This window comes from Kogia breviceps, unplaced genomic scaffold (assembly GCF_026419965.1).
Source record: "Kogia breviceps isolate mKogBre1 unplaced genomic scaffold, mKogBre1 haplotype 1 scaffold_511, whole genome shotgun sequence".
Taxonomy (NCBI): Eukaryota; Metazoa; Chordata; class Mammalia; order Artiodactyla; family Physeteridae; genus Kogia; species Kogia breviceps.
Genome location: NW_026711951.1, coordinates 1 through 24,047, shown reverse-complemented (window position 1 = coordinate 24,047; position 24,047 = coordinate 1). Strand labels below are relative to the sequence as shown.

Below are 24,047 nucleotides of genomic sequence, written 5' to 3'. Positions count from 1 at the left end.
AACAGGGACAATGCTAAACGTTGGTGAGGGTACAGAGCAGATTAGATCACTTATGCAGTGCTGGCGGGAATGTAAAATGGTACAGCCACTCTGAAAAGCAGTCTGTCAGTTTCTCTAAATATCAATCATGAAGTTACCGTACAACCCAGGAGTCATCTAGTAACTCCTAGGCATTTATCTAGAAAAATGAAAATTTAAGTTTACATAAAATCCTATACATGAATGTTCATTGTAGCCTTATTTTTAAAAATCCCAAAGTGGAATCAGCCCAGATGTCCTTCAATACGTGAATGGTTAAACAAATTGTGGTACCTGCATGTCACAAAATACTATTCAGGAATGAGAAGGAATGAACTATTAACACACAAATCAATGACTCTTTAGGAATTTATGCTGAGCAAAAGAAGCCAATTCCATAAGGTCACATACTATATGATTCCATTTATATATTTTTGAAATGAAAAGCAGATCAGTGATTTCCAGGGATTAGGAGCAGTGTAGGAGGTAGGTGAATGTGGTTATAAATGGAGAATCCTTGTGGTATTAGAACTGCTCAGATACACCTACACAGGCGATAAACTGAATATAACATACACACAAGTAAGTACAAGTAAAACTGAGGAAGTATGAATAAGATAGGTACATTGTATCAGTGGTTGGGATGTTACACTAGTTTTGCAAAATGTTACCACTGGGCAAAACTGGGCAAAGTGTACAAGGGATCTTTCTGTATTATTTCCTACGACTGCTTGTGAATCTACAATTATCAAAAAAAAAAAAAAAAAAAAAAAAGGGATAAGGACTCTTAAAATGTTGCTTTAATACTATTATCATGCAAAAATTTTATAATAATTCCTTAATAATATCTAAAAGCCTGTAAGGACTCATTTGGAAAAATATGGTTTTCAAAGTATATTTTATATTAAAAAGGTAGTATGACCTTATTTTTAAATCTTAGGCTCAAGGAGCCTAGGAAACACTAGATGACATCAACCAACAACAAATATGATTATGTTTTGTCATTTTAGATAGTTCTGTGGTGAGGTAAACAGACTCGGGCAAATGCTCAGCTATCAGGAAGCAGACAAAATTAAAGCCGATTCAGAAGATACTAGTTATGAAGGGCACAAGACCAGATTCACCCCAGGATAGGAAGTCAAAGATATTCTGAAATTGCTCTATCACTTTAAGCCATTTTAAAAAATCAAGCCATGAACCCCGTTTGGTATTCAATGTCCTCACCACCTCTCACCTCTTCATCATAGCTTCCCCTCTTAAAGGTGTCTGGACCTCTGGACAGACTCACATAATCTACCCAAACCATGGAGGAAATCACAGCATCTTTCACCTAAGTTAGTGACCAAAGCCACATATATTTTCTTGACGTTTTCTATCTTTAGAATTCAAGAAAATTTTACATCCTACTTATACCTGATTTTAAAAAAATTATAAATTGTTTTAACTGTCCCCTTAAGAGGACAAAAATTCAAATCTCTCATACCTGAAATCTGAGTAAATCTGACACTGAAGGAGATATACCATGTTTATCTTTCGGCTTCTCCTTCCTGGGATAAGGGTTGGTGGGTCCACTTGCCCCAGTGTGAGAATTATGGACAAAAATCATCACTGGGAACTGAGGTGATCAGTTAACAGTATTTACCCGAACGGCTTTGAACCGAACAGGACATCGCTACTAAGTCTATAGTCCTCCTTATGTAAGGCGACCTCAGACCTTACCACAGGCCATGTGACTTTGATTGTCCCCAGCTGACTATGTATCAGAGTTTGGTTCCGGAGACAAAGTTGCTACCCATAAACTAGATGCCTATGAGCTAGCTTCTCCTGAAGAATTCTGAGTAACAGGAATGCTACTGCTAGAGAGAAACTACCTGCATCATTTAGACTCTGCTTTGGGGGAATTCTGAACGTAAATACACAGAAGAGTGACACAAAAGGTGAGAATTTAGAATGAAGGCAATGCTGTAAAGCAACAGAAACCGTGGTGTCAGAGAGGAGGAGGTTAGTAAGAGAGAATCAGTAGTAGAGATGGAAGAGAAGGTCTGGATGTCTGGAACTTGTTGTATTTTAAGTATTGTTTCACTTCTCCGTGAGGTCTGCTGAAAATGTTTTCTGTATTCCCTAAGTGCCTAAGCTTTGAGGTATTATCACTTAAGAGTCAAACTAACCTTAAAGCATTACCCTAAAAACGTTACCAAAAGAACAACCAAAAAGGACAGCTACGGTCACAATCTATAGAACATGATTTTCCATATACTCAGATCCGGACGGGTACAGAAACACACTGGCAAAATGCTTCTAGTCAAGGTTCTGTCTGACTTCTATTCCACTCCTGTGCTTCCTTTCATCCAAGATAAAAATAGGAGAAAATAAGTTTGTCACTGGGGTACTTACCCAATTCTAAAGCTGCTATTAGTGCCAAAGCAACAAGGGCTTCATTCTGCATTATTACATGTTCACTAGTTGCCATGGTAACTAGATGCTTGATGCCACCACTTTGTACAATGGTTTTAATTACATCCTACAATAAATTAATATCACAGAATTATAAACTTTACTTTTAAACATACAGAAACTGCTTTACCATCAGTCAATTCACGGTTGAGTGGTTTTCTGACAGTGTCCCTATGAATCATTACATTTAACCATAATTTCTTTTTCTTCACAGAAGAGAAGGAAAAAGCTTTTAGCTTTAAATAAATTCATCAAAAGATGACAACTTAAATTACCTAAGCGAAAAAGACCACTGCAGTTCATATCAAGGAACAGAAAATCCCAGAAGCTAACAAAGTCAAAGAAATAAAAGTGCCATTGCCCCAAATGAAGACTTACCACGAGATCAACAAAAGAGAATAAATCTTGGAATAATAATGTAAAAAGTTCTTCCTTTCAAATTTTTATTATAACAGCAGTTTTTTCAGATGCATCAGGTGAAGCTTTTTACCTATGTTGTGTGCATGTATGCATGTATGTATGCAGCCTTTTAAAACCTTTGTTGGATCTAACAAAACTAGATTACATACAAAAGGACTTGAGCAGAACTTAATAAAAATTCTGTCTCCCCCCCCCCCCCCCCTCCCCCCCCTCCGTCCTCCCCCTCATTTCTCGTGGTGCCTACAGCTCTGTCCTCTCCAGCAGCAGAGAGGCAGTGGGCTCCAGACTCAATAAATCCTACTGACTGTGACAAACTACTGACTCTCTCTGCATCTCAGAGACATCGCCTATGACAGTGAGACAATGTAAGTGTGCATCTCATAGGTTTTTGTTATAATTACAAAGTTATTACATGAAGAACACACATAAAAGTATACAGCAAAGGCTAGAAAGAAAGAAATGGGTACATTTATTTCTAGTACTCATTTTTGTCTTCATCTCACTTAGGGTTTTGTTGGATTAAATATGATTTAGTAGAAAGCCTCAATTTTAAAAGATTTTAAAAGTAATTTTACTACTTTTCACTATTTTTAGTAATTTGAAGTAAGCACTGAATATTTTAAGTAGCCTGTCCAAGTTACCTTCAATGGTACAAAACTAATTAGAAATATTTTCAAATTAATTTGCTAAAATATTGGAAAAAGGGTTTCCTTTATGCTTCTACCTTATGTAATTTTATTTATTTATTTATTTTTTTGCGGTACGCGGGCCGCTCACTGCTGTGGCCTCTCCCGTTGCGGAGCACTGGCTCCGGACGCACAGGCTGAGCGGCCACGGCTCACGGGCCTAGCTGTTCCGTGGCATGTGGGATCCTCCAGGACCGGGGCACGAACCCGCGTCCCCTGCATCGGCAGGCAGACTCTCAACCACTGCGCCACCAGGGAAGCCCAACTTATGTAAATTTTTAAGAAAACTATTTATAGACAGTATCTTTGAGTCCAAACTTGTTTAGTGAGCAAACATTCTAAATCAATAGAGTCTAAGTTCTGAGTTTTTACATCAGTTGTGTTCTAGCATTTAATGTCTTTTCACATAAACTTTTTTAGAAAGTGAGAAACTGTCTTTTAAAGCCTTTTCTAATGAGAAGAAAGCCTCCCAATACAGTCAGCCCTCCATATCTTCAGGTTCTGCATCCATGGATTCAACCAACCATGTATTGAAAATATTTGAGGAAAAAGATTTCATAAAGTTTCAAAAAGCAGAACTTGAATTTGCTGTGCGCTGGCAACTATTTAGTATTTACACTGTATTTACAACTATCTACTAGCATTTACATCGTATTAGGTATTATAAGTTATTTATAGATGATTTAAAGTATAAGGGGGATGTGCGTAGGTTAGATGGAAATGCTATGCTATTTTTATATAAGGGACTTGAGCATTCACAGATTTTGGTAGCTGAGAGGGTGCCCAATCCCCCTCAGATACCAAGGGATGAGGGTGACTATATACTGCTTTCTACTGCTTACTCAGAGGCAGTTCATTTGAAACTGATACAGAATTCTTAAAATTAGTGAAGAATTTTATAAAAATCACAAAGGAGCTTGTTGAGTAAAAAAGATCAAAAGAGATTCACAAGATACATATGCAGTCACCTACGAAGGTTCCTGGATTGTCATTTCATCCTCTCTTTTGTGATTCACCCTCAAAAGCCCACTGGAGAAGAAAGAAGGGAAAGGAATGAATGAATGAAGAAAATTTGCACATCAGAAATACCAAAAATCACCACCCCCCACCCCGACCCCTTAAATCAAAGCACAGCTTCTTTTCCATCTCACTTTTCTGGAACAAATATCTGAGTACTGTCCTTTAAAGTGCCTGCCGGGCTTCCCTGGTGGCGCAGTTGTTGAGAATCCGCCTGCCGATGCAGGAGACACGGGTTCGTGCCCCGGTCCGGGAAGATCCCACATGCCGCGGAGCAACTAAGCTCGTGAGCCATGGCCGCTAGGCCTGCGTGTCCGGAGCCTGTGCTCCGCAACGGGAGAGGCCACAACAGTGAGAGGCCCGCGTACCGCAAAAAAAAAAAAAAAAAAAAAAAAAAAAAATAAAGTGCCTGCCCTCTCTCCTCCTACTTCAATAAATGCTTACTGAGTAGCTACTCTACAGAATCACTTTGCCCGATAGAATGGAGGAAAAAAGATAAATGGAGCATTGTACTTGTGTCATATGACAAAAGAGGATTATTACTATTGACAGCTACCCTGTATGGAGAAACACCTATACACTGGACAACACTTATACAGTGGGCAACTTACAGATAGTAGCTCATTTTTATCCTCACAGAAAATCCCACTAGCTAGATATTATCTCCAGTTTATAGATGAAGAAATTGAAGCTTAGATTAAGTTATGGAATTTGCCCCAAATGAGACAGTGATTAAATGGTAAAAAGCCAAGATTCAATCCAGGCAGTTTGACTACTAGGTCTTGTTTTTAACCATTTGTGTTCTATGGAAAAGCATACACACTGAATTCATCATAATGCCAAGCAGAGGCAGTCATTTAATGTGATTTGAAGGGGCTCTGTACATGTATTTTAAAGTTATATTTTTAACTTCAAGACTGATATAACTGATTCACTTTGTTGTAAAGGAAAAACTAACACACTATTGTAAAACAGTTATACTCCAATAAATATGTTTAAAAAAAAAAGACTGAAAAAAAAAAAAAAGAATATTAGCATCACTCCATAGAGCAAGAAGGTTCACCTGGAGAATTAAAAATAATTTTAACCAATACACTTCTAAAAATAATCCAGAGATTACTTTAACCTCTCTGAAACCATTTCATTTATAGTAAGTAAACTGTAGATATACATAATGAGACGTTTTGTTTTCTCTGGGTATTTCTTCTAAACCTTAGATGTCTCTGGAGAGTCTTTAAGAATTTTGGAAATATTTTATAATGCTTTACAAAGTTTGAAACTATTTTATTTCATAATCCTATTTTTCAAGGAGTTTTCTTATGGAAAGGTAAATTTTGGTACATATATAACTAAGGCAAATTATCTATGTTAACAATCTCACACATTTAGCATTTATGGTCAGTTTGCTTTTAACTGTTGAGCTAAATCCAGCTAAAGACTCTGTTGAAAATTGTATAACAATGTTGTTACAATGGAATGGTTTGAGATAGGCTTGAATTTGAGATAATCGATTTATAAGATTGTAGGCTGGTATAGCTACTGAATCACCTACCAAAATTTTTCTTTTTTAATATTGTATCATCAAAGCTCTCAGTATAGGTTTAAGTAAATGTTGGATGAATAAGCAAATGACTAAGTACATTTGTTTAAACAAGTTTTTAGCTTGATACTGATGAAGAATGTTTTACTCTTACAGGTTAAAGGAAAGTGCCTACTTTGATAAGAGGGAAATTTTATATTCCTATTATAGAGGCAAATTATATTTCTTTCTCTGTTTTTGATATCTGCAGTCAGAAGGTCCAGCTAGTTGGTTAGGAGTCCTAGCCTAGGGTACTCTTTAGAGGGAAGATGTAATTTTACCTACTGGCATAAGCACAAGGATACATCATATATGGCTGAAAGGCCTAAGCCAGCATGAAACCCCATGAATCAGTGCAAACTTTTGGAGGACTGGACTCTAAGGTAGAATTCAGGGTGACTTTAAAAGGAGTAGAATATTCAAAGTATTTTAAAAGGAGTAGAATATTCAAAGTTTAAGAATAACATAAGGACAGAGCTGTGATTCACAACAGTTGGTTAAGGATATACAGGAATGTAACAAATTTGTACCTAGTGTTTAATTATTTTAAAAACTTACTGCAGAGCAGCATTTTCCAAAGTATGTCCAGTGGAATGTTAATAGATGCCTCTTGCAAAAAAGACCCACAGTTAAATAGCTAAAATTAAGGAAGTTTCTTTAGAGCTTCTACAGAATTCTAAAGGCAAGTAAAGGGAATGCACTATTATCCTAACTACTCTGACCATGAAACCCTTTTTCTTGGAACATTTCTTGGAGTTATTATTCGATAGAACATATTTTGAGAAATGCTGTTCAAACAGAATCATCTATTCCTTTAATGTTTGTTAAATTTAAAAATAATTTAAATGAATAACTCTAATCCAGAGCTGAAATAACACACCTTATATTCTAATCATTAACGTCTATGAATCAAGGTTCTTATTGCGTCTTAGTAGCAGTATAATCACAACTGTAGGAAACATGTAAAGGAAAAAGTAGCCTATCTGGTACTGAACTGTAAAAAAGTTACAATGTAACTATAAAGTTGTAATCCCGTATCATTTCAAATTGTTTTTTATTACACACACACACACACACACACATCTAGAAAGGTACCATCCCATATTTCTCGTAAGTCTTTTCTAAGAACCTACATGGTGATGGATGCTTAATGGGTATTTTATTTGAAAACTTTTGTGGGGAGGGAGTATGGTATTAGATAAGGGAAAGGGAATCTGTGATAATGGAACCAACAGAAAAGCCTCAAAACCCTCAGATCTCAGTATTACAGCATTTGAATAGCTTTGGTTCCAAGATTTGGTTATTTAAGATGATGGAACGTATCTTCCTGTGGACACATTTTGTGTCCACTAATGGTTTGGTTATACAATTCTGTCAGTTGTTAGTGAACTTAAGGTATATTATGGATTAATCAAGTCTTCATTGGCCTAACCACCACCAAGTAACAGGAATGTATCTGAGAGTTCCAAATTCAGATGCCCAAACATGGCTCTGTTTGTTGTAATCTAGTTAACAGAATTAAGGTTTGCCTAAATGAAACCACCGTTAAGAATTCTCACAGAACGGAGCAAAGAATTAGGTAAAGACCCCGAAAAGGACAGAAGAGTTAAGCAGGTTAGGGTATGTTAGTTCTTCCCGTAGTCTCTTATTTTGATAAATGGCGTGATGACCCCACCTGGTGCTAAGCCCCAAACCTGGAATTCTCTCTAAGAGCTCCTTCTCCTTGGACCCCACTTTTGAATTCTGTCAATCCTGCCACTCATATCTTTCTCAAATCCTTCTTTTCCATCCTCACTGCTTCTATTGTTTCGTTGTGTCAAAATGGTTGAATACCAGCCATTTCAAATGGCTTAACCCAAAACCTTAATTCAGGCCTTTATTTATCATCTCACATGTATATTTTTGAAAAACTTTGTTTTCCTCGCCCTTAGTAAGCCCTAGAGTCAGCTTTCTAAAGAAAACCAAATAATGGCACCCTGGTGCTTACAATCCTTTGGGAGCCTCCTAATTCTCTACGGAATAAATTCATACGCCTTAACCTGGCACATAATTCATCTTGATCCCCTCTTCTCTTCCCCTCTGGCCACTGTCCCTACACGCTGTGCTCCAGCAATACTGCTTGAGTTGCAGTTTTCGTCTCAGACCATGCTGTTTTAGAGCTCACCGGCACACTGCTGTCTCTGCGTGGAGGCTTTTCTGTGCTTCCCTTCCCGCTGTCCTCCTGAGAGGTTCCCAGTTAACATCGAAAACATGATCCCTTCTGTGATGCCCAGACAGTTGGTCTCTCTGTCTTCTAAGTTCTATCTGAATTGGAGTATGAGGCTTTAATGCTGTTTTTATATCTGCCCTCCCACTGGACAGTTAATTCTTGAAAGTCACACTATATTTTATAATATTTACCCTGTACGTACCCAAATGTTGACTGTTAAATGAACAAATGGGCCTGACGGAGCAGTTATGATGAAGAGGTAAAGGGACCACCACAGGAGTTCACTTTGCTATACTTTCTTGATACTTTCCATCTTGTCAACAATATACTTGGTCCTGCACTGGTGTCAGTGAAAATGGATGGGATTTTAGGCGCCACAGGTGAGACAGGTAGTAGGAAGGTCCAAGTTAACAGCTGCTGTTGCTGCAGGGAAAGATGCCAAGAGGTGGCATCTGACGGGGAGGAACGAACATTCCTGTGGCCAATCAGCTGGAATAGTTACTACGGTGAAGTCAATTATTTATATGAAGGAGATTTACACAAGTCAAGGAATACCTTTACTTTTACGCCTTTTCTCTTTTCATCTTCGTTTAACCTGTTTCATAAATAAGTGGGCGGTCTCCTCCGGGACTTACTTTTGATTTACTGTGTCTTATGAGGGCGGAGAGCAGTCTGCTTGACTCCCCCATCACACCGGCGTGATCTTTGGCTTCGCACCATTCCACCAGACGCGCCACTAATTTAACATTCGCTCCCAGTTGTTCAGCAGCTTCTGCTATAGGAAAGAAGGCAAACCACAAGGGAATGAATCACTGATAGGCAATCGAGTAAAATAATTGGTAAAGATGGAAGAGTGTGAAGGAAAATTACAGGTCTAAAAACAGAACACAACAATTTTATTAAAGCAAGAACTGAAAATATTCCGTATCTGATGGACTATTGAGATTTTCTTTTCAGTTGTGGACTTTTCTACAAAAACAAAATAAACAACTTTATACTCTTTTGGTTCAGCCTCGCAGTCTGTTAGTACTCTGGAAAACTGTACCAAAGACTTTTTAGCAGTACTCTAAGGCATCAATATAGAGAAGGTTTAGAATTTAGAAATAAGTAAATAAATATAACTCATTCCAAGGATTGGTTTTCATTATTGTTTCTGTGAACAGAAAAATGATCTCCCTGTTTGCAAAACAAATTTAAAAAAATTTTGACTGTCACTGTATTGAAACTTGATAATTTTACAAGGTAAGAAAGGGTATAGAAAATTCCCAAACATAAAAACCCCTCAAGAACCACTAATAAATCAACCTAAAATCAGATTATATGTACTAATAAAGAGAAATGCAATATAATTTCCATTTAAAGTCAATTATAACTAGCGTGGAAATTAATGAATGGGGTTCCAAAACCAATCTTTTTGCCTTTTATTTGTTACTTATCTTTATGATTACATAATTCTGAAAGCTAAAAACAGGTCCTTTTTCCACTAGAGGCACATTAGGACTATTATACCAAAAATGCACCTTGAGAAAGCATTTCTCTTACCCTGTGCATCTATTAACATTCTTAATGTTCCCAGGAGTTTGAACTGAACCGGGGGCATTTCAGATTTAAGAAATTTCAAAACTGCCTCTGTGACGCCAGCTGATAACATCTTTGCTTTATTTATAACTAGAGAGAGAGAAAAAAAAAAAGACTGGTTAAAATGATGTTAGCATTTTTGATGATAATCATTCAATTCAATATACATTTTTTGAGTGTCTTATTATCTTAAGGCCCCATGTTATATTTTTCTACTTAAAACAACATCGTTATTTTTCTGTTAATTTTAAGAATGGGACTGGGAATGGAGGGCTAGGGGATAAGTATCCTATTTGTCTACAGGAGCACAACATACAAAATTACACTTACTTGCTTTTAAAACCTGATCATAAACTAATAATTTGTAAAGGAAATCTGACAATGTTGCCTTCTTATTTATGAAAAGCACAATTCCTCAACTTTAATAAATGTTTCTTTTTACCTCTGTCCTTGACCCAACTGTTAATATAGATATTATAGACATTAATAAACAATATTAATCTGCTACATGAGCCAAATTGATTTTATATAGATTGTATTTTCATATAGTTATACTATTTTACCTAATCAGAAATTTACCTTTAGAAAGTAGAATAAAAGGATAGTTTCAACTATATCCTGTATTAGTTACCATGATAATGTGATTTCAAAAGCCTTGTAATCCAAAAAGGCACATTAAGGCTATTTAAAAAAATTGTACGTCTGCTCGTAGGGAAAATAAATTCTTAAAAGTCATTCTTTAAGGGATTCTGTTAATTGATACCATTATCTTACCTCAGCTGAAGATGCTTAAAAAATCTTAACTATACAATATGATGAAAATCTAGTAGTTCACAAAAAGTAATAGAATATTTGAATAATCTGAAAAAGGAAGATTATACTTGTATAATCTCAGAAAACTTCTTTAACATATTATCTCCATTTATTAGTAAGAAAAATGTAAGCAATCTGAAGACTATTTTTCTTTTCTTGGTCAGGGCAGGTCCACAAATCACAACGACAGATTTTTATCTCTTACACGGTTGGCTCCCATTCTTTTTTTTAAAAATTAATTTTTATTGGAGTAGAGTTGATTTACAATGTTGTGTTAGTTTCTGCTTACAGAAAAGTGAATCAGTTGTACATATACATATATCTACTCTCTTTTAGATTCTTTTCCCGTATAGGTCAGTACAGAATATTGAGTAGAGTTTCCTGTGCTGTACAGTAGGCACTATTGCTTTTTGAGCTATTGACCTTAGCTTTGATGTTGTTTCAGAGCAGTTTCTATGACTGAAACCACGAATTTCATTTAAATAACAGATTAAAAGATTGGACTGCACTGAGAACAAGATAAAAGCATGAGCTAATAAAAAGGATACTGATACAACTGTCTCAAAGCACCCCATCTCATGGATGACTTTTAGAATAAATCTCATTGGCTCCCATTCTTAAGTCTTACCTGGAATGGCTAGGTTTCTGAGGGCACTTAGTGCCGCGTGCTGCACAGTTACGTTTCCATCTTCTACATGTCTGTCCAGTAAACCCATAAGTTTTTCTACAATTCCATTGTCTACCATATGGATACAATTTCCATCTAAATAAAAACAAAAAACATTTTTTTCCCTCTTTACAAATATCTATAAATATTTTGTAAAACGGATTCCTGCCCATTATCTACATTAGGGAAAATGGAGCTATAAGAAAATAAAATGAATTCCATCTCCTTCTCACATCAGATTTACAGATTTTTTTTGTTTGTTTACTGACTGAGAAGTCTGATTATAAGATTCTTAAAATAGATAAAATTTTAAAAACTGGCCAAAATTTTCAAAACTGGCCAAAAAAGTCTCTAGCTGAGTTCCTGATAATATATCAGAAGATGAGTAAGTAGAAACCACATGCTTAAAATGTCCTCCAATAGTTTCCATTTATAGTGAAGTATGCCAGCGTTCTACGAACGTTACAGTGACAGTACTCTACATTTTGTCATCATGGCTGATATTTAAATTATTTTTTAAAGACAGAATTTCTGAAACATTTATAAAGCAGAGAGAATATTATAATGAACTACTATTTACCCCCCATTTAGCTTCAATAATTATCAATATTTTGCCAGTCTTAATTTCATCATTAAGAAGTTAATAATGGTCCCCAAAAAGGAAGGAAAAATGGAATAAGTCATCTATTATAACATGCTATAACAACAGTTAATACTCAAATAAAATCAAATTAAAAACAAAAATAACTCATATTTCCTAGACACAGTATAAGTTTCTAGAGGGAACAGCAGAAGTGTCAGACTTCGGAAATATACATGGACGTCTGGTGCCTCTGAAATATTATTTAAGTAAATATTCTATCCTAAACCAGAGGATTACCCATGCTTAAGTTTTATAGACGTAAGAGTATAAATGAGGCACAGTAATGAATACTCAGATTATTAAATCCAAAATAAAATCACCAGGCAAAAGAGTACATCCTCCCAGATCAGACGTTTATTAGAATGGGACTCAAGTTTATTCATCTCTGAAGTACAGAGTACTCAAAAGAAAGACTTCATAATCACTGTTCATGACCTTTAAACTGTTAGAACTTAGATGAATTGCATAAAATAATTTGTTGGGAAAGTCAATATTAGTATTTCAGATTTCTGAAAAATTAAGGTAGTATTACACACAGATACTGCACATGCTTCTGAACTGTTTTAGGTTTAGTATACGTTACGGCAAAGCAAAATTTAAAAATACAGAAGGTCTGATTTAATAATCAGATAATCATATGCTTACCATTTCTGGCAAAATTTGCAATTGCCAATGCTCCAGCAAGCTGTAGCTGGTGGTTATTTGATGGAATCCAAGACAGTACCCTTTGAAACACATTACCTTTTCCTCCTTCAAATAATTTCTGCATGGATTCATCTAGAGGTAAATGCAACAGGTAAGAGGAAAATACTTAGAAGTAACATATCCATATTCTTAACTGAATACCCAATTGGGAAATCACTATTGATACTTTACAATCTATAATTCACAAAGGGAAAAGTAATGACTCTATTTTAAAAATAAATTTATAAATTTATTTATTTTTGGCTGCGTTGGGTCTTCATTGCTGCGCGCGGGCTTTCTCTAGCTGTGGTGAGCGGGGACTACTCTTCGTTGCGGTGCGTGGGCTTCTCATTGCGGTGATTCTTGTTGCGGAGCACAGGCTCTAGGCGTGCGGGCTTCAGTTGTGGCACGTGGGCTCAGTAGTTGTGGCTCACAGGCTTAGTTGCTCTGCGGCACACTGGATCCTCCCGGAACAGGGATCGAACCTGTGTCCCCTGCACTGGCAGGCAGATTCTCAACCAGTGCACCACCAGGGAAGTCCCAGTAATGACTCTTTTTCTAATAACCTTTTAGCAGAGACAGGACAAAAGGGCTTAGAATTTTTCGAGTCTAAGTCCCAAGTAGCCATCTCGCTTTTAGTCCTTTGGTGCCACAGCTGTCCCTTCTATATGACAGCTCTTTAAAGACTGGAAGATAGTAAAGGTTCCTCTTTTCCAGGTCCATTATCTCTAGTTCTCTTCATGATGTATTTAAGGTTTCAAAATCATCACATCAACAGGATTAAATGTGACAGGAAAATGAGAAAATGCCTAATATCGTATTTATAAAAGAGATGACAAATTTTTAAATATCTGACAGTCATGTTCTTTCATTGGCATAAATTACAACTCACCTCCAAGAAGTAATAAAACCATTAGATCTGAAGCGGTTTTGAGCTCAGCAATATCCTCCTCTTTGTCACTATCCACTTTCTGCTGAACAATCTCTAGCAGACATTCTACCAGGCCTGCTTCAACCAGCTGCAGCTTAATAGCATCTAAAGAATAATGTGAACAAAATAACCAAAATTTGAGATGAAATAGGAATTCTGGTATAAGCAATTTAATGTAAAGAATTATAAAAAACCAAAAAAATGCATGATTTAGATAACACACCTCTGAAGATTTGAGTTTCAAAAGGGAGTATCTGACAGCGCAGCTAAATACACAAAAGCTTTATTTCATTTCTATTTGATACGATGTCACTTTTCACAATGTCTGGCAGCAACTAAACAAATTGATTCTCAGCTCTGAAGGTAAGTAATATCATTCTACTGTTATTCTAGATATTATGCTCATATTTAAAAGGCAATACTATAAAATATAGCACACTGTTTAAAATAAAACACACATAACTGTTAGATAAAGTTAAAACACATTCACTAATGGCGTTTGAATACAAAGATACTAAAAAGAGGTATTAGTAAATTTCAAAGTATATCACAAGTATGTGATATTTGGATCCATATTTGTACAGATGTTATCTTCCTAAGGCAGTTAATTAATTTGTAACTTACTGAACTTGAAAGTCATGTTTTTAAAAAACGCTTCAGGTTTTCATTAATTTGAAGCTTTCTTGGGTGATGGGTACATGATGGTTCATTATACTACAATCTCTCTACATCTGAATAGGTTTTTTTTAAAAAAAAAATAAATTTATTTATTTTTGGCCGCGTTGGGTCTTCCTTGCTGCGTGCAGGCTTTCTCTAGTTGTGGTGAGTGGGGGCCACTCTTCGTTGTGGTGCGTGGGCTTCTCGTTGCGGTGGCTTCTCTTGTTGTGGAGCACAGGTTCTAGGTGCACGGGCTTCAGTAGTTGTGGCACGTGGGCTCAGTAGTTGTGGCTCGTGGGCTCTAGAGCGCAGGCTCAGTAGTTGTGGCGCACGGGCTTAGTTGCTCTGCGGCATGTGGGATCTTCCCGGACCAGGGCTCGAACCCGTGTCCCCTGCGTTGGCAGACGGATCCGTAACCACTGCTCCACCAGGGAAGCCCCTGAATAGGTTTTTAAATTTTCACAATAAAAGTTGAAAGAAACAAATAACTTTCAAGTTTTCTGATGGATAACTAACAAACTAAGGCATTTTAGAGACAGAATTTACATACCAATTACATTAAAAAAAATTATCTTCATAGCAAACTCTGTGAGCCTATCAAATCAATATTATTTGCACCACTAATATCTTAAATATTCTTTCATTATAGAACTTACTTCATTGAAGATTTTATATTTGCATCCATATCTGTCTCCCACAATATACCTCATTCATCTTTGTGTTTTAACCTAAATTGGCCTACTTAAATATTTTGGGTATACTTGATACTGCTTAAGATATATGATGATCAATTGACCTCAGAAATACATTTGCTACACATACATTTTTTAATTTAAATTTTATTTTCTAGTTGGATTTTATTTTAGTCTTCAGTTTCCCTAAGTTGTATATACATATATCTACAGCAATGGCAGTTCAAGCTTTTTATTTGGAAGAAACAAAGACTGTTTTCATACTTAAGACTTGCTCTTTCAGACAATTTTAATGTGTAAAAATTTGGCTTTTTTCTATCACTAGGATCGCTGATATTCTTTAGCATATTATTTCAGAATACCCAGAATATTCAACCTGTAATATTTTTTTAAATGGTATACTTGCACTGTGCCATGCTGAAAGTAGGGCGTTTCCTTGGTTACAGAATGACAGAAGTAGAAATGTGTGGCGACTAGAATTGAAAGCCACAATGAAGAAGCCTTAAAAATACAAAAAACCTTGAATTATACAAATCCCAGTTTAAATGTTGGAATCACTCTCCTTTGCATACAAGGAAAACCAAGGATGATATGCTAAGGCTAGTCCAGAAACAAGTTTTCAAAAGTATCATTCAATCCACAGCACAGTTATAAAACACAAGTGAAGATAGTGGAGGACAAAGCAAATAAGAGATAAAAACACTGTTATTTTGAAATATTGGAAGGAAGGGTACAGGTCATTCTCTGGCATAAAATTGACTGAAGGTCACTATGCAAATTTCCTATTTGGCCAAACCACCAAATGAGAGGAAAAATAAATTTCTTCCTAAAGAATAAGATCTAGGGCATTCAGAAGATTTAAAATGTGTCAGGATTAAAGTTTACAGATCTTTCCTCTCACAGTTTAACTGTAATCACATATATATGTGGGAGGCTGAAATTGCCTTATTAAAAAGGATGAATGAGGCATTCTGCCAAAGCAGACAGACCAGCACACACTGATCAATACCATTCTGCCCAAGGACATCTATCTTTATCACCACCGTTTGCACATATACGTACATATATGTACACACATGTATCATATATATGTACATGTATATCTGTATAAATGTATATTTGAAAATCTTTTCTAAGTGGTGAAAAAATCCCACAAATGCAGCAGAGTGCATAAAATATACGTTACTCTTAATTATTATTATTAAGTAAATAACTGTGTAACTATCACCTAGATCAAGAAATTCATTGCCAACAACCCTGGAAGCCCCTCTGTACTTTACTTTTTTCTATCACATATCTCTCCCTTTCAAATCACCACCCTTTTTAAGGTAATCACATCCATACTTTTATAGTTTCACCAAATAATCATTCCTAAAACCTATAGTTAATTTTAGCTTTTTTGTAACTTCATATAAATGGAATCCTAAAATATGTATTTTTCAGTGTTGGCTTTTTCCTTTTAATATGTTTATAAGATTCATCTACACTATTGGTTATAGCTGTCTTCATTCTTTCATAACTATGTATTTTTCCATAATATGGATATACCATCATTTATTCATTCTATGTTAATGGATATGAGTTGTTTCCATTTATTCATTATTATAAATAATGCTGTTATGAACATTCTTGTAATGGCTCCTGGTGCACAAGTACCCATTTCTGGGTATACACCTAACAGTGGAATTGTTGGCTCGCAGGGAAGGCATATCTCCGACTCAGTAGATATGTTCTCCAAATTGTACCAATTTACACTCCCATCAGCACTGAATAAGTTTCCACTGTTCCACACCTTCATCGACACTTGGTATTATCACTTTCCGGTGAGTATGTGGTGGTATTTTATTGTGGTTTTATTTTGCAGTCCCTGATTTTTAATGAGTTGAGCACATTTTCATGTGTTTATTAGCCACTTGGATTTTATCTTTTGCCTTCTTAAATCGTTTGCACATTTTCCCACTGGGTTTTCTACATTTTTCTTAATGATTTGAGGGAGTTTTTCTATATATTGTACACATCAGCCCTCTGTTGGTTACATGTGTTGTAAATAAGTTCTCATCTACTGTCATGCGTTTCACTCTTAATGGTGTCCTTTGAGGAATAAAAGTTTTTACTTTTAAAATAACAAAATTTATCAATTTTTCCTTTATAGTTACAGCATTTTGTGACTTAAGAAAACGTTCTGTACTCCAAGGCCGTGATGACATTCTCCTATCTCATATTTTAAGATAAACTTTCTTGTTACAACACTTACATTCAGGTCAATAATCTATCTGAAACGAAATTTAAAAAATAGTATTGGGACTTACCTGGTGGTGCAGTGGTTAAGAATCTGCCTGCCAATGCAGGGGACACGGGTTCAATCCCTGGTCCGGGAGGATCCCACATGCTGCTGAGCAACTAAGCCCGTGCACCACAACTACTGAGCCTGCGCTCTAGAGCCCACGAGCCACAATTACTGAGCCTGCGCACCTAGAGTCCATGCTCCACAACGAGAAGCCACCGCAATGAGAAGCCCGCACACCACAATGAAGAGTAGCCCCCCCACTCATTACAACTAGAGAAAACCCACGCGCAGCAGCGAAGACCCAACGCAGCCAAAAATAAATAAAAATTTAAAAAATAACAAATAGTATTAAGTGGGATTGTATGAGTGTCTCCAACGGTAATTCTTTCCATTCCCAGCACTGTTTATTAAAAAGATTGTCCTTTCCATATAGTTTTGCTGTGACACCTTTTTTTCTTAGTAAAATAAACATCTACTAATGCATCCATTTGTTTCTGGGGTATCCTGTTCCACTGGTCTTCTTGTCCATCTTTGAACCAATACCACATTGTCTTTTAAATACTACAGTTTTATCAGAATGAAGTTTTATTATTGTTATGCAATAAAATCAGTTCTGCTACCTTAGTCTCTTTCACAGTATCTTGGCTATTCTTGGTCTTTGGGATTTTTTTTTTTTTTTTTTGTGGTATGCGGGCCTCTCACTGCTGTGGCCTCTCCCGTTGCGGAGCACAGGCTCCGGACGCGCAGGCCTAGCGGCCATGGCTCACGGGCTTAGTTGCTCCGCGGCATGTGGGATCTTCCCGGACCAGGGCACGAACCCGTGACCCCTGCATCGGCAGGCGGATTCTCAACCACTGCGCCACCAGGGAAGCCCGGTCTTTGGGATTTTGATGAGAACTGCCGTAAGTCTTCAGATCAGTATGATGAGATATGAGATCATTACAAAATCGAGGTTTCCAATCTATGAAAGTGATATAGCTTTGCACTTATTTAGATTTTAATTTCTCTTGATGACTTTCTACAGTTTTCTTACACCTTTTATTTTTTTCAAATTTTTTTTGATGGTATTTTTTTTCAAATTTTTTTTTTTCAATTTTTTTTTTTTTCAAATTTCATTTGATGGTATTTCCAAGATGACATTAAAAAGTAACAATTCTAACTATTTACTGCTTAAACAGGAAAAGTTTCTTAAAAAGAATAACACCAAAATTGTATCTGTTAAAAGACTGTCATTATCTCATACAGTCCCACCCTCTTCTTGAAATTGCAACACAACCTCTAGATTTCACAAAAAGAAATCCAAAATGTGGTATCTTCATAAAGAAATGGCACACAGATCTATGTGTTTTACCCAATGGCTTCAATAGTTTCTTTGTCTGGGTCAGTATTGGTTTCTGCAGAATTGGAATGCTGTCTGGGATAACGACTATGGGTCATCTCTCCATTTGTAAGTTCAATCAAATGAAACACTTGCTTTTCGAACAACTAGCAAAGAAGAAATGAACAATGAAATCCAGTATTTGCTGGATATGAGGGTTGTTGACAACTAAGAATAAATAGAATAAATAATTAAAGTGAAGTAGGCTTATATAACAGAATGTTATGCATAACTCTTAAAACATATTGTTGAGCAACAAAAGTTAAGAATACAAGGCAACTTATAGAAAAATGTCACTTGTGTAAATTATAAACAGATACATTCATGAAACGATATCATACAATTTCACATAAGCATACACAAACACATCTATTGAATGCATTAAAGTCGAATCCTCTGGTAAATGGTATGCCTGAGCAAGTCAGTGGTGGGGAAGGGCTAAGGAAGAAGGCTAAAAGGAGAGAGATCTTGTTTAGATTACACATCTTTTATTAGTCCGTTCTTAAGTATTCATTTTTTATTTTTTCACCACGCCGCACTGCTTGCAGGATCTTAGTTCCGTGACTAAGGGTCAAACCCAGGTCCCTGGCAGTGGAAGCACGCAGTTCTAACCACTGGACCGCCAGGGAATTCCCTTAAATATTTCATTTTTTATACCATAGTTAACAGTGTATTTTTAAAAATGTATTTTCTGTTTTTGCTGGTATGTAAAAATACAGTGCTTTGGGTTTTTAGATGTTATTCTTTGTCTTATCTGGCAACCCAACCAAATTCTAATTTTAAAAATTAATCTATATTCTTTTGTATTTTTGATATATATATAATCATATCTATGAATAATGATAGTTTTATTTATTTCTTTCCTTTTTACTCTACAGCACTGGATAGTTCCTACAATACAATAAGAAATAAAAATGGGGATGACCTTTCTTATTCACAGTCTTAAAAGGAAATGCTTTTTATTATACCACTCAGTATGATGCTTTCTATAGGCTTCTGGTTATATATTCTTTTCATTCTCTTCTAGTGATAATTTGCAAAGAGTTTTTAAAAATCATGGAAGGATAGTTAATCTTATAAAATGCTTTTTCTGAATGACAAGATCATATGATTTTTCCCCTTTATTAAGTTTTAATGTGATGAATTATATTGATTGCATTTGGAATACTAAACTACTTTATATTTCCAGAATAAATCCAATTTGGTATGATGATTAAGTTTTAAATATATTATTGGATTTTGTTTGCTAAAAGTTTATGGGAAGTTTGGATCTATGTTCATGGTGAGACTGGCCTTTAATTTTTATTCTTGTATTGTCTTTGTTGGTATTTTATTAGCTTCACAAAATATATTGGTGAGTATATCTGCTTTTCCTATTCTGGAAAAAATTTAAGATAAGATTACTCAGCTTTTCTATTCTATATCACCCATACCTGAAAATGTATTGGCATCAAATTTTCATAACATTCTCCAAATATCTGTAAGATCTGTAGTGAGATCTCTGTTTTCTTGATTTTGGTTATTGTGCTTTCTCTCTCTTTTTTTCCTGATTAATCCTACTAGGGATTTACCAGTTTTATGATGTCTTTTCAGACTCAACATAGGCAAGTATATGCTTATATTGCATTACATATATTCTATTTTATTAATTTCAGTTCCTGTATTTCCTTCCTTCTATTTTAATTTCTTTGGGTTTCATTTGTTTTCCCTCTCTCAATTCCTGAGATTAATACTGAGCTCACTGATGTTAGCTTTTTTTCCTTTTCTATTATATTCATTTAAAGTGAAAAAAAAAATCCCTCTAAGTATGGCTTTACCTGCAACACACAAGATTTGAGATAGTGTTCTCATTTTCATTAGTAGAAAAAAGTTCTAATTTTCTTCATGATTCTTCTTTGATCTCTGAGGTATCTGAAGTGTATTTCTTAATATCTAAACAAATGGGGATTTCCTAGTTATCTTTTTATTATTAGTTACTATTGTAATTCACTTAGATCAGAGAACATACTCTAAGATTGCAATCTTTTGATATTTTTTCCATAAGTATACATGTTTTAAATGTTTCATTATGTACTTGGAAAGAAAGGGCTCTGAAGCAGGGTGCAGTATTCCAAAATATGTCCATTAAATCAATTTTCTTAATCATGTTGCCCACATCTTCTTTTTTTTTTTTTTTTTTTTTCGGTATGCGGGCCTCTCACTGCCGTGGCCTCTCCCAGCACAGGCTCAGCGGCCATGGCTCACGGGCTTAGTTGCTCCGCGGCATGTGGGATCTTCCCGGACCAGGGCACGAACCCGTGTCTCCTGCATCGGCAGGCGGATTCTCAACCACTGCGCCACCAGGGAAGCCCACCCCACATCTTCTATATTCCTATTTTTTAATCTGTTTGTTCTGTAATGATTTTTGTGGATATTTAGGGCGCCTCATAGTTCTGAATATTTTTGCTTCATATCTTTTGACATAATGTACATTTTTATAGCTTCCAAAAATTGGACATTTTATCATATAAAGTCACCTTCTTTATCTCTACCAAGTCTTTTAATATTAGTCTATTTTATCTGATATTACTATGACTACCTCAGCCTTTTTTAGGTTTGAATGGTATATTTTTTTCAATCTTTTTAATCTCAACCTTTTAAATCTCCTCATACTTAAGAAGTGTTGCTTGTTTTAAAAAAAGCTGGTTTTTAAAAATTCAGTTAACGATTGGTCTTTTAACTAAAGCATTCAGGCCACACATATTTAATGTAATTAATGAAATACTGTGTCATAAATCTGGCATATTTTTTCTGCCCTATTTTTACCCCCTGTTCCATGTTCCCTTTTCTCTCTGCTCTTCTGTTAATTAGGATTGATGGGGTATTAAAACAAAAAAAACTTTCCATAAATCCTTCCATTAGTTTGGTAGTTACACACTGGTTTTAAAAATTATTTTAGTTCACCTTAAAATTTGAAATCATTGGGCTTCCCTGGTGGCGCAGTGGTTGAGAATCCGCCTGCCGCTGCAGGGGACACGGGTTCGTGCCTCGGTCCGGGAAGATCCCACATGCCGCGGAGCGGCTGGGCCCGTGAGCCATGGCCATTGAGCCTGCGCGTCCGGAGCCTGTGCTTCGCAACGGGAGAGGCCACAACAGTGAGAGGCCCGCATATCACAAAAAAACAAACAAACAAAAAAATTTGAAATCATTTATTCACCAGAATCTAATAGTACTTTCCTCCATGTAGTACAAGGGTCTTGGGACCCTTTAACTACTCTTACCTCCCTCCAGATTTATACACTCATTCTGTGGTGTATTTTAGATTATACACATATACATTTTAAACTTCAGTGAATTATTTTTATTGTTGTATATATTCAACGTTCATGAGTTTACACACATATTTACTGGGTTTCTTTTGCTTCCTTCTCCTCCCTTGTACCTATAACTGTCCTTCTGGAGTCAGTTTCCTTTTGTTTTTGGAATCATTTTCCTTTTTTTTTTTAACAAACATCCTTTATAATTTCCTTTAGTAAGGGTATATTGGTGGTGAACTTTCACAGTTTCTAACCTGAAAATATCTTCATTTTGCTTTCAGTTTTGATGGGTATTTTCATTGGGTTTATAATTTTAGACTGAATTTATTTTCTTTCGGCACACAGAAGATGTTTGTCATCTGGCTTTCATTGCTACTATCGAGAAGTTAGCTGTCAAACTTTTGCCTCTTTTAAGGTAATCTATTTTTTTCCTGGCTAGTTTTAAAACTTTTGTCTTTTTTTTTTTTTCAATTTCAATATGATGTATCAAAATGTGTATTTCTTTTTATCATGTTTTAAATTCATTGGGCTTCTTGAATCTTTGATATCTTTCATAATTTCTGGTAAGCATTCTGACAAAATTTCTTCAAACTTCTGCCCTCCCATCTGCCCTCCTTCTGGGACTCCAAAAAAATGTATATGAGACCCTCTCACTTTATACTCTGTACCTCTTATTCTCTCTTATGTATATTGGTTCTTTTATTTCTCTATATTTCATTCTGGATTTTCTTCCAATCTATCTTCCAGTTCACTATTTCTCTAATTCAACTATATTTAATCTGCTGTTAAACTCATCTATTAATTTTGGTTGTATTTTTCAATTCAGGAATTTCCAATTGCTTCATTTTCAAATCTGTTATTCATTTCACTTTTTATAGTTTCTAGCTTCCCTCTAAAAATTTTCAGCTTGTTTTTAACTCTCTGAACATAATAAGCATACCTGTTTTGAATCAATGTCTAATAATTCCAGTATCTGGAGATTTGCTGCTGTTGCCTGTTCTTTGTGCTGATTCTTGCTTACAATGTCTTGTCTCCTCATGTGTCTGGTCCTCTCTGATTGTGTGCTAGACACTGTATTTGAAAAATTATTTATATGGGATGGTTTGCTTACTCTGGTTCCCTCTTATTCCTAGAGTGTATCCCTTAAGACTTTTTGCTCAAAGACAGGAATAGTTTATCAGTGTTCACACTGTTGGTAGGCCTGGTACTCCAACTTTTATGACCTTTTTGCCCTGCAAGGGTACGTAAGTGGAGTTCAGCCTATCAGCTGCCTTTTCCAGATTGGCATAAGAATGTGTAAGCTACAGAACCATCTTTGCCAAGATTATAAAACCAAAGAAACTTGGAAAGTAGCTTTGGCCAACGTAGATACAGTTATGCAGTAGATAATGTAGCTGAAGTTTGAGATACCCAAAATAAAACTTATCACATCATTAATTTAAAAAAAAAGAATTTTGAGTTAAATAGCTGGCAATTAAATAATATTAGAAAAAAATGGAAAAAGCCTACATGATCAAAAATCAAGAGATGCATTTATTTTCTCACCATTTTCTGCCAATGGAGCAAGAACCTCAAACACCATTTCCCTCTTATCATGGTCTATTTGTTTCTTGAAGAGTTTTACCAGCTCTTCAGCAATGTTTGTACTGGCAAACTGTTCCTTACTTGACTCTGCAAAAAACAAGAGGAAAACTTAGAGTAAGCAAACAAAATTAAGCCCAGAAATTGTTTTCTATTACCTTCAATATTTGGTCATTTTTTACCATTACTGATAAGTACAAACTGTCTTCAAATACAGGAACAATCAAAACCATTTAAAAAAATGCCCCTGAAGAGGAAAAACATCTAAGTCTTTAAAGAAAATGTTCTGGCCCAATTTTATTCAAGGCTATAAAATAAACGTTCACTAGCATAACATATAGGTAATCACAGCAACAGTAAAATTACTGTTATAAATTCATAGTTTCAAGGCTTTTTAGTCAAAGAAGAAAAATTACTCATAATAGACTGCATTTTACATTGCTGAATTAAAGGTGAC

General features: G+C 35.6%; 1 protein-coding gene across 1 annotated transcript; it reads right to left on the bottom strand.

Moving 5' to 3' along the window:
- Nucleotides 1-2,412: 2,412 nt before the first annotated feature.
- On the bottom strand, nt 2,413-23,680 carry LOC131749778 (rap1 GTPase-GDP dissociation stimulator 1-like; the record flags this gene model as incomplete). Its single annotated transcript, XM_059051654.2, has 7 exons — nt 2,413-2,539; nt 9,019-9,158; nt 9,926-10,051; nt 11,403-11,537; nt 12,730-12,861; nt 13,661-13,804; nt 23,555-23,680. Coding segments are annotated over 7 exons (930 nt in total), but the record flags the coding sequence as incomplete, so codon positions are not given.
- Between the last annotated feature and the right edge of the window lie 367 nt (nt 23,681-24,047).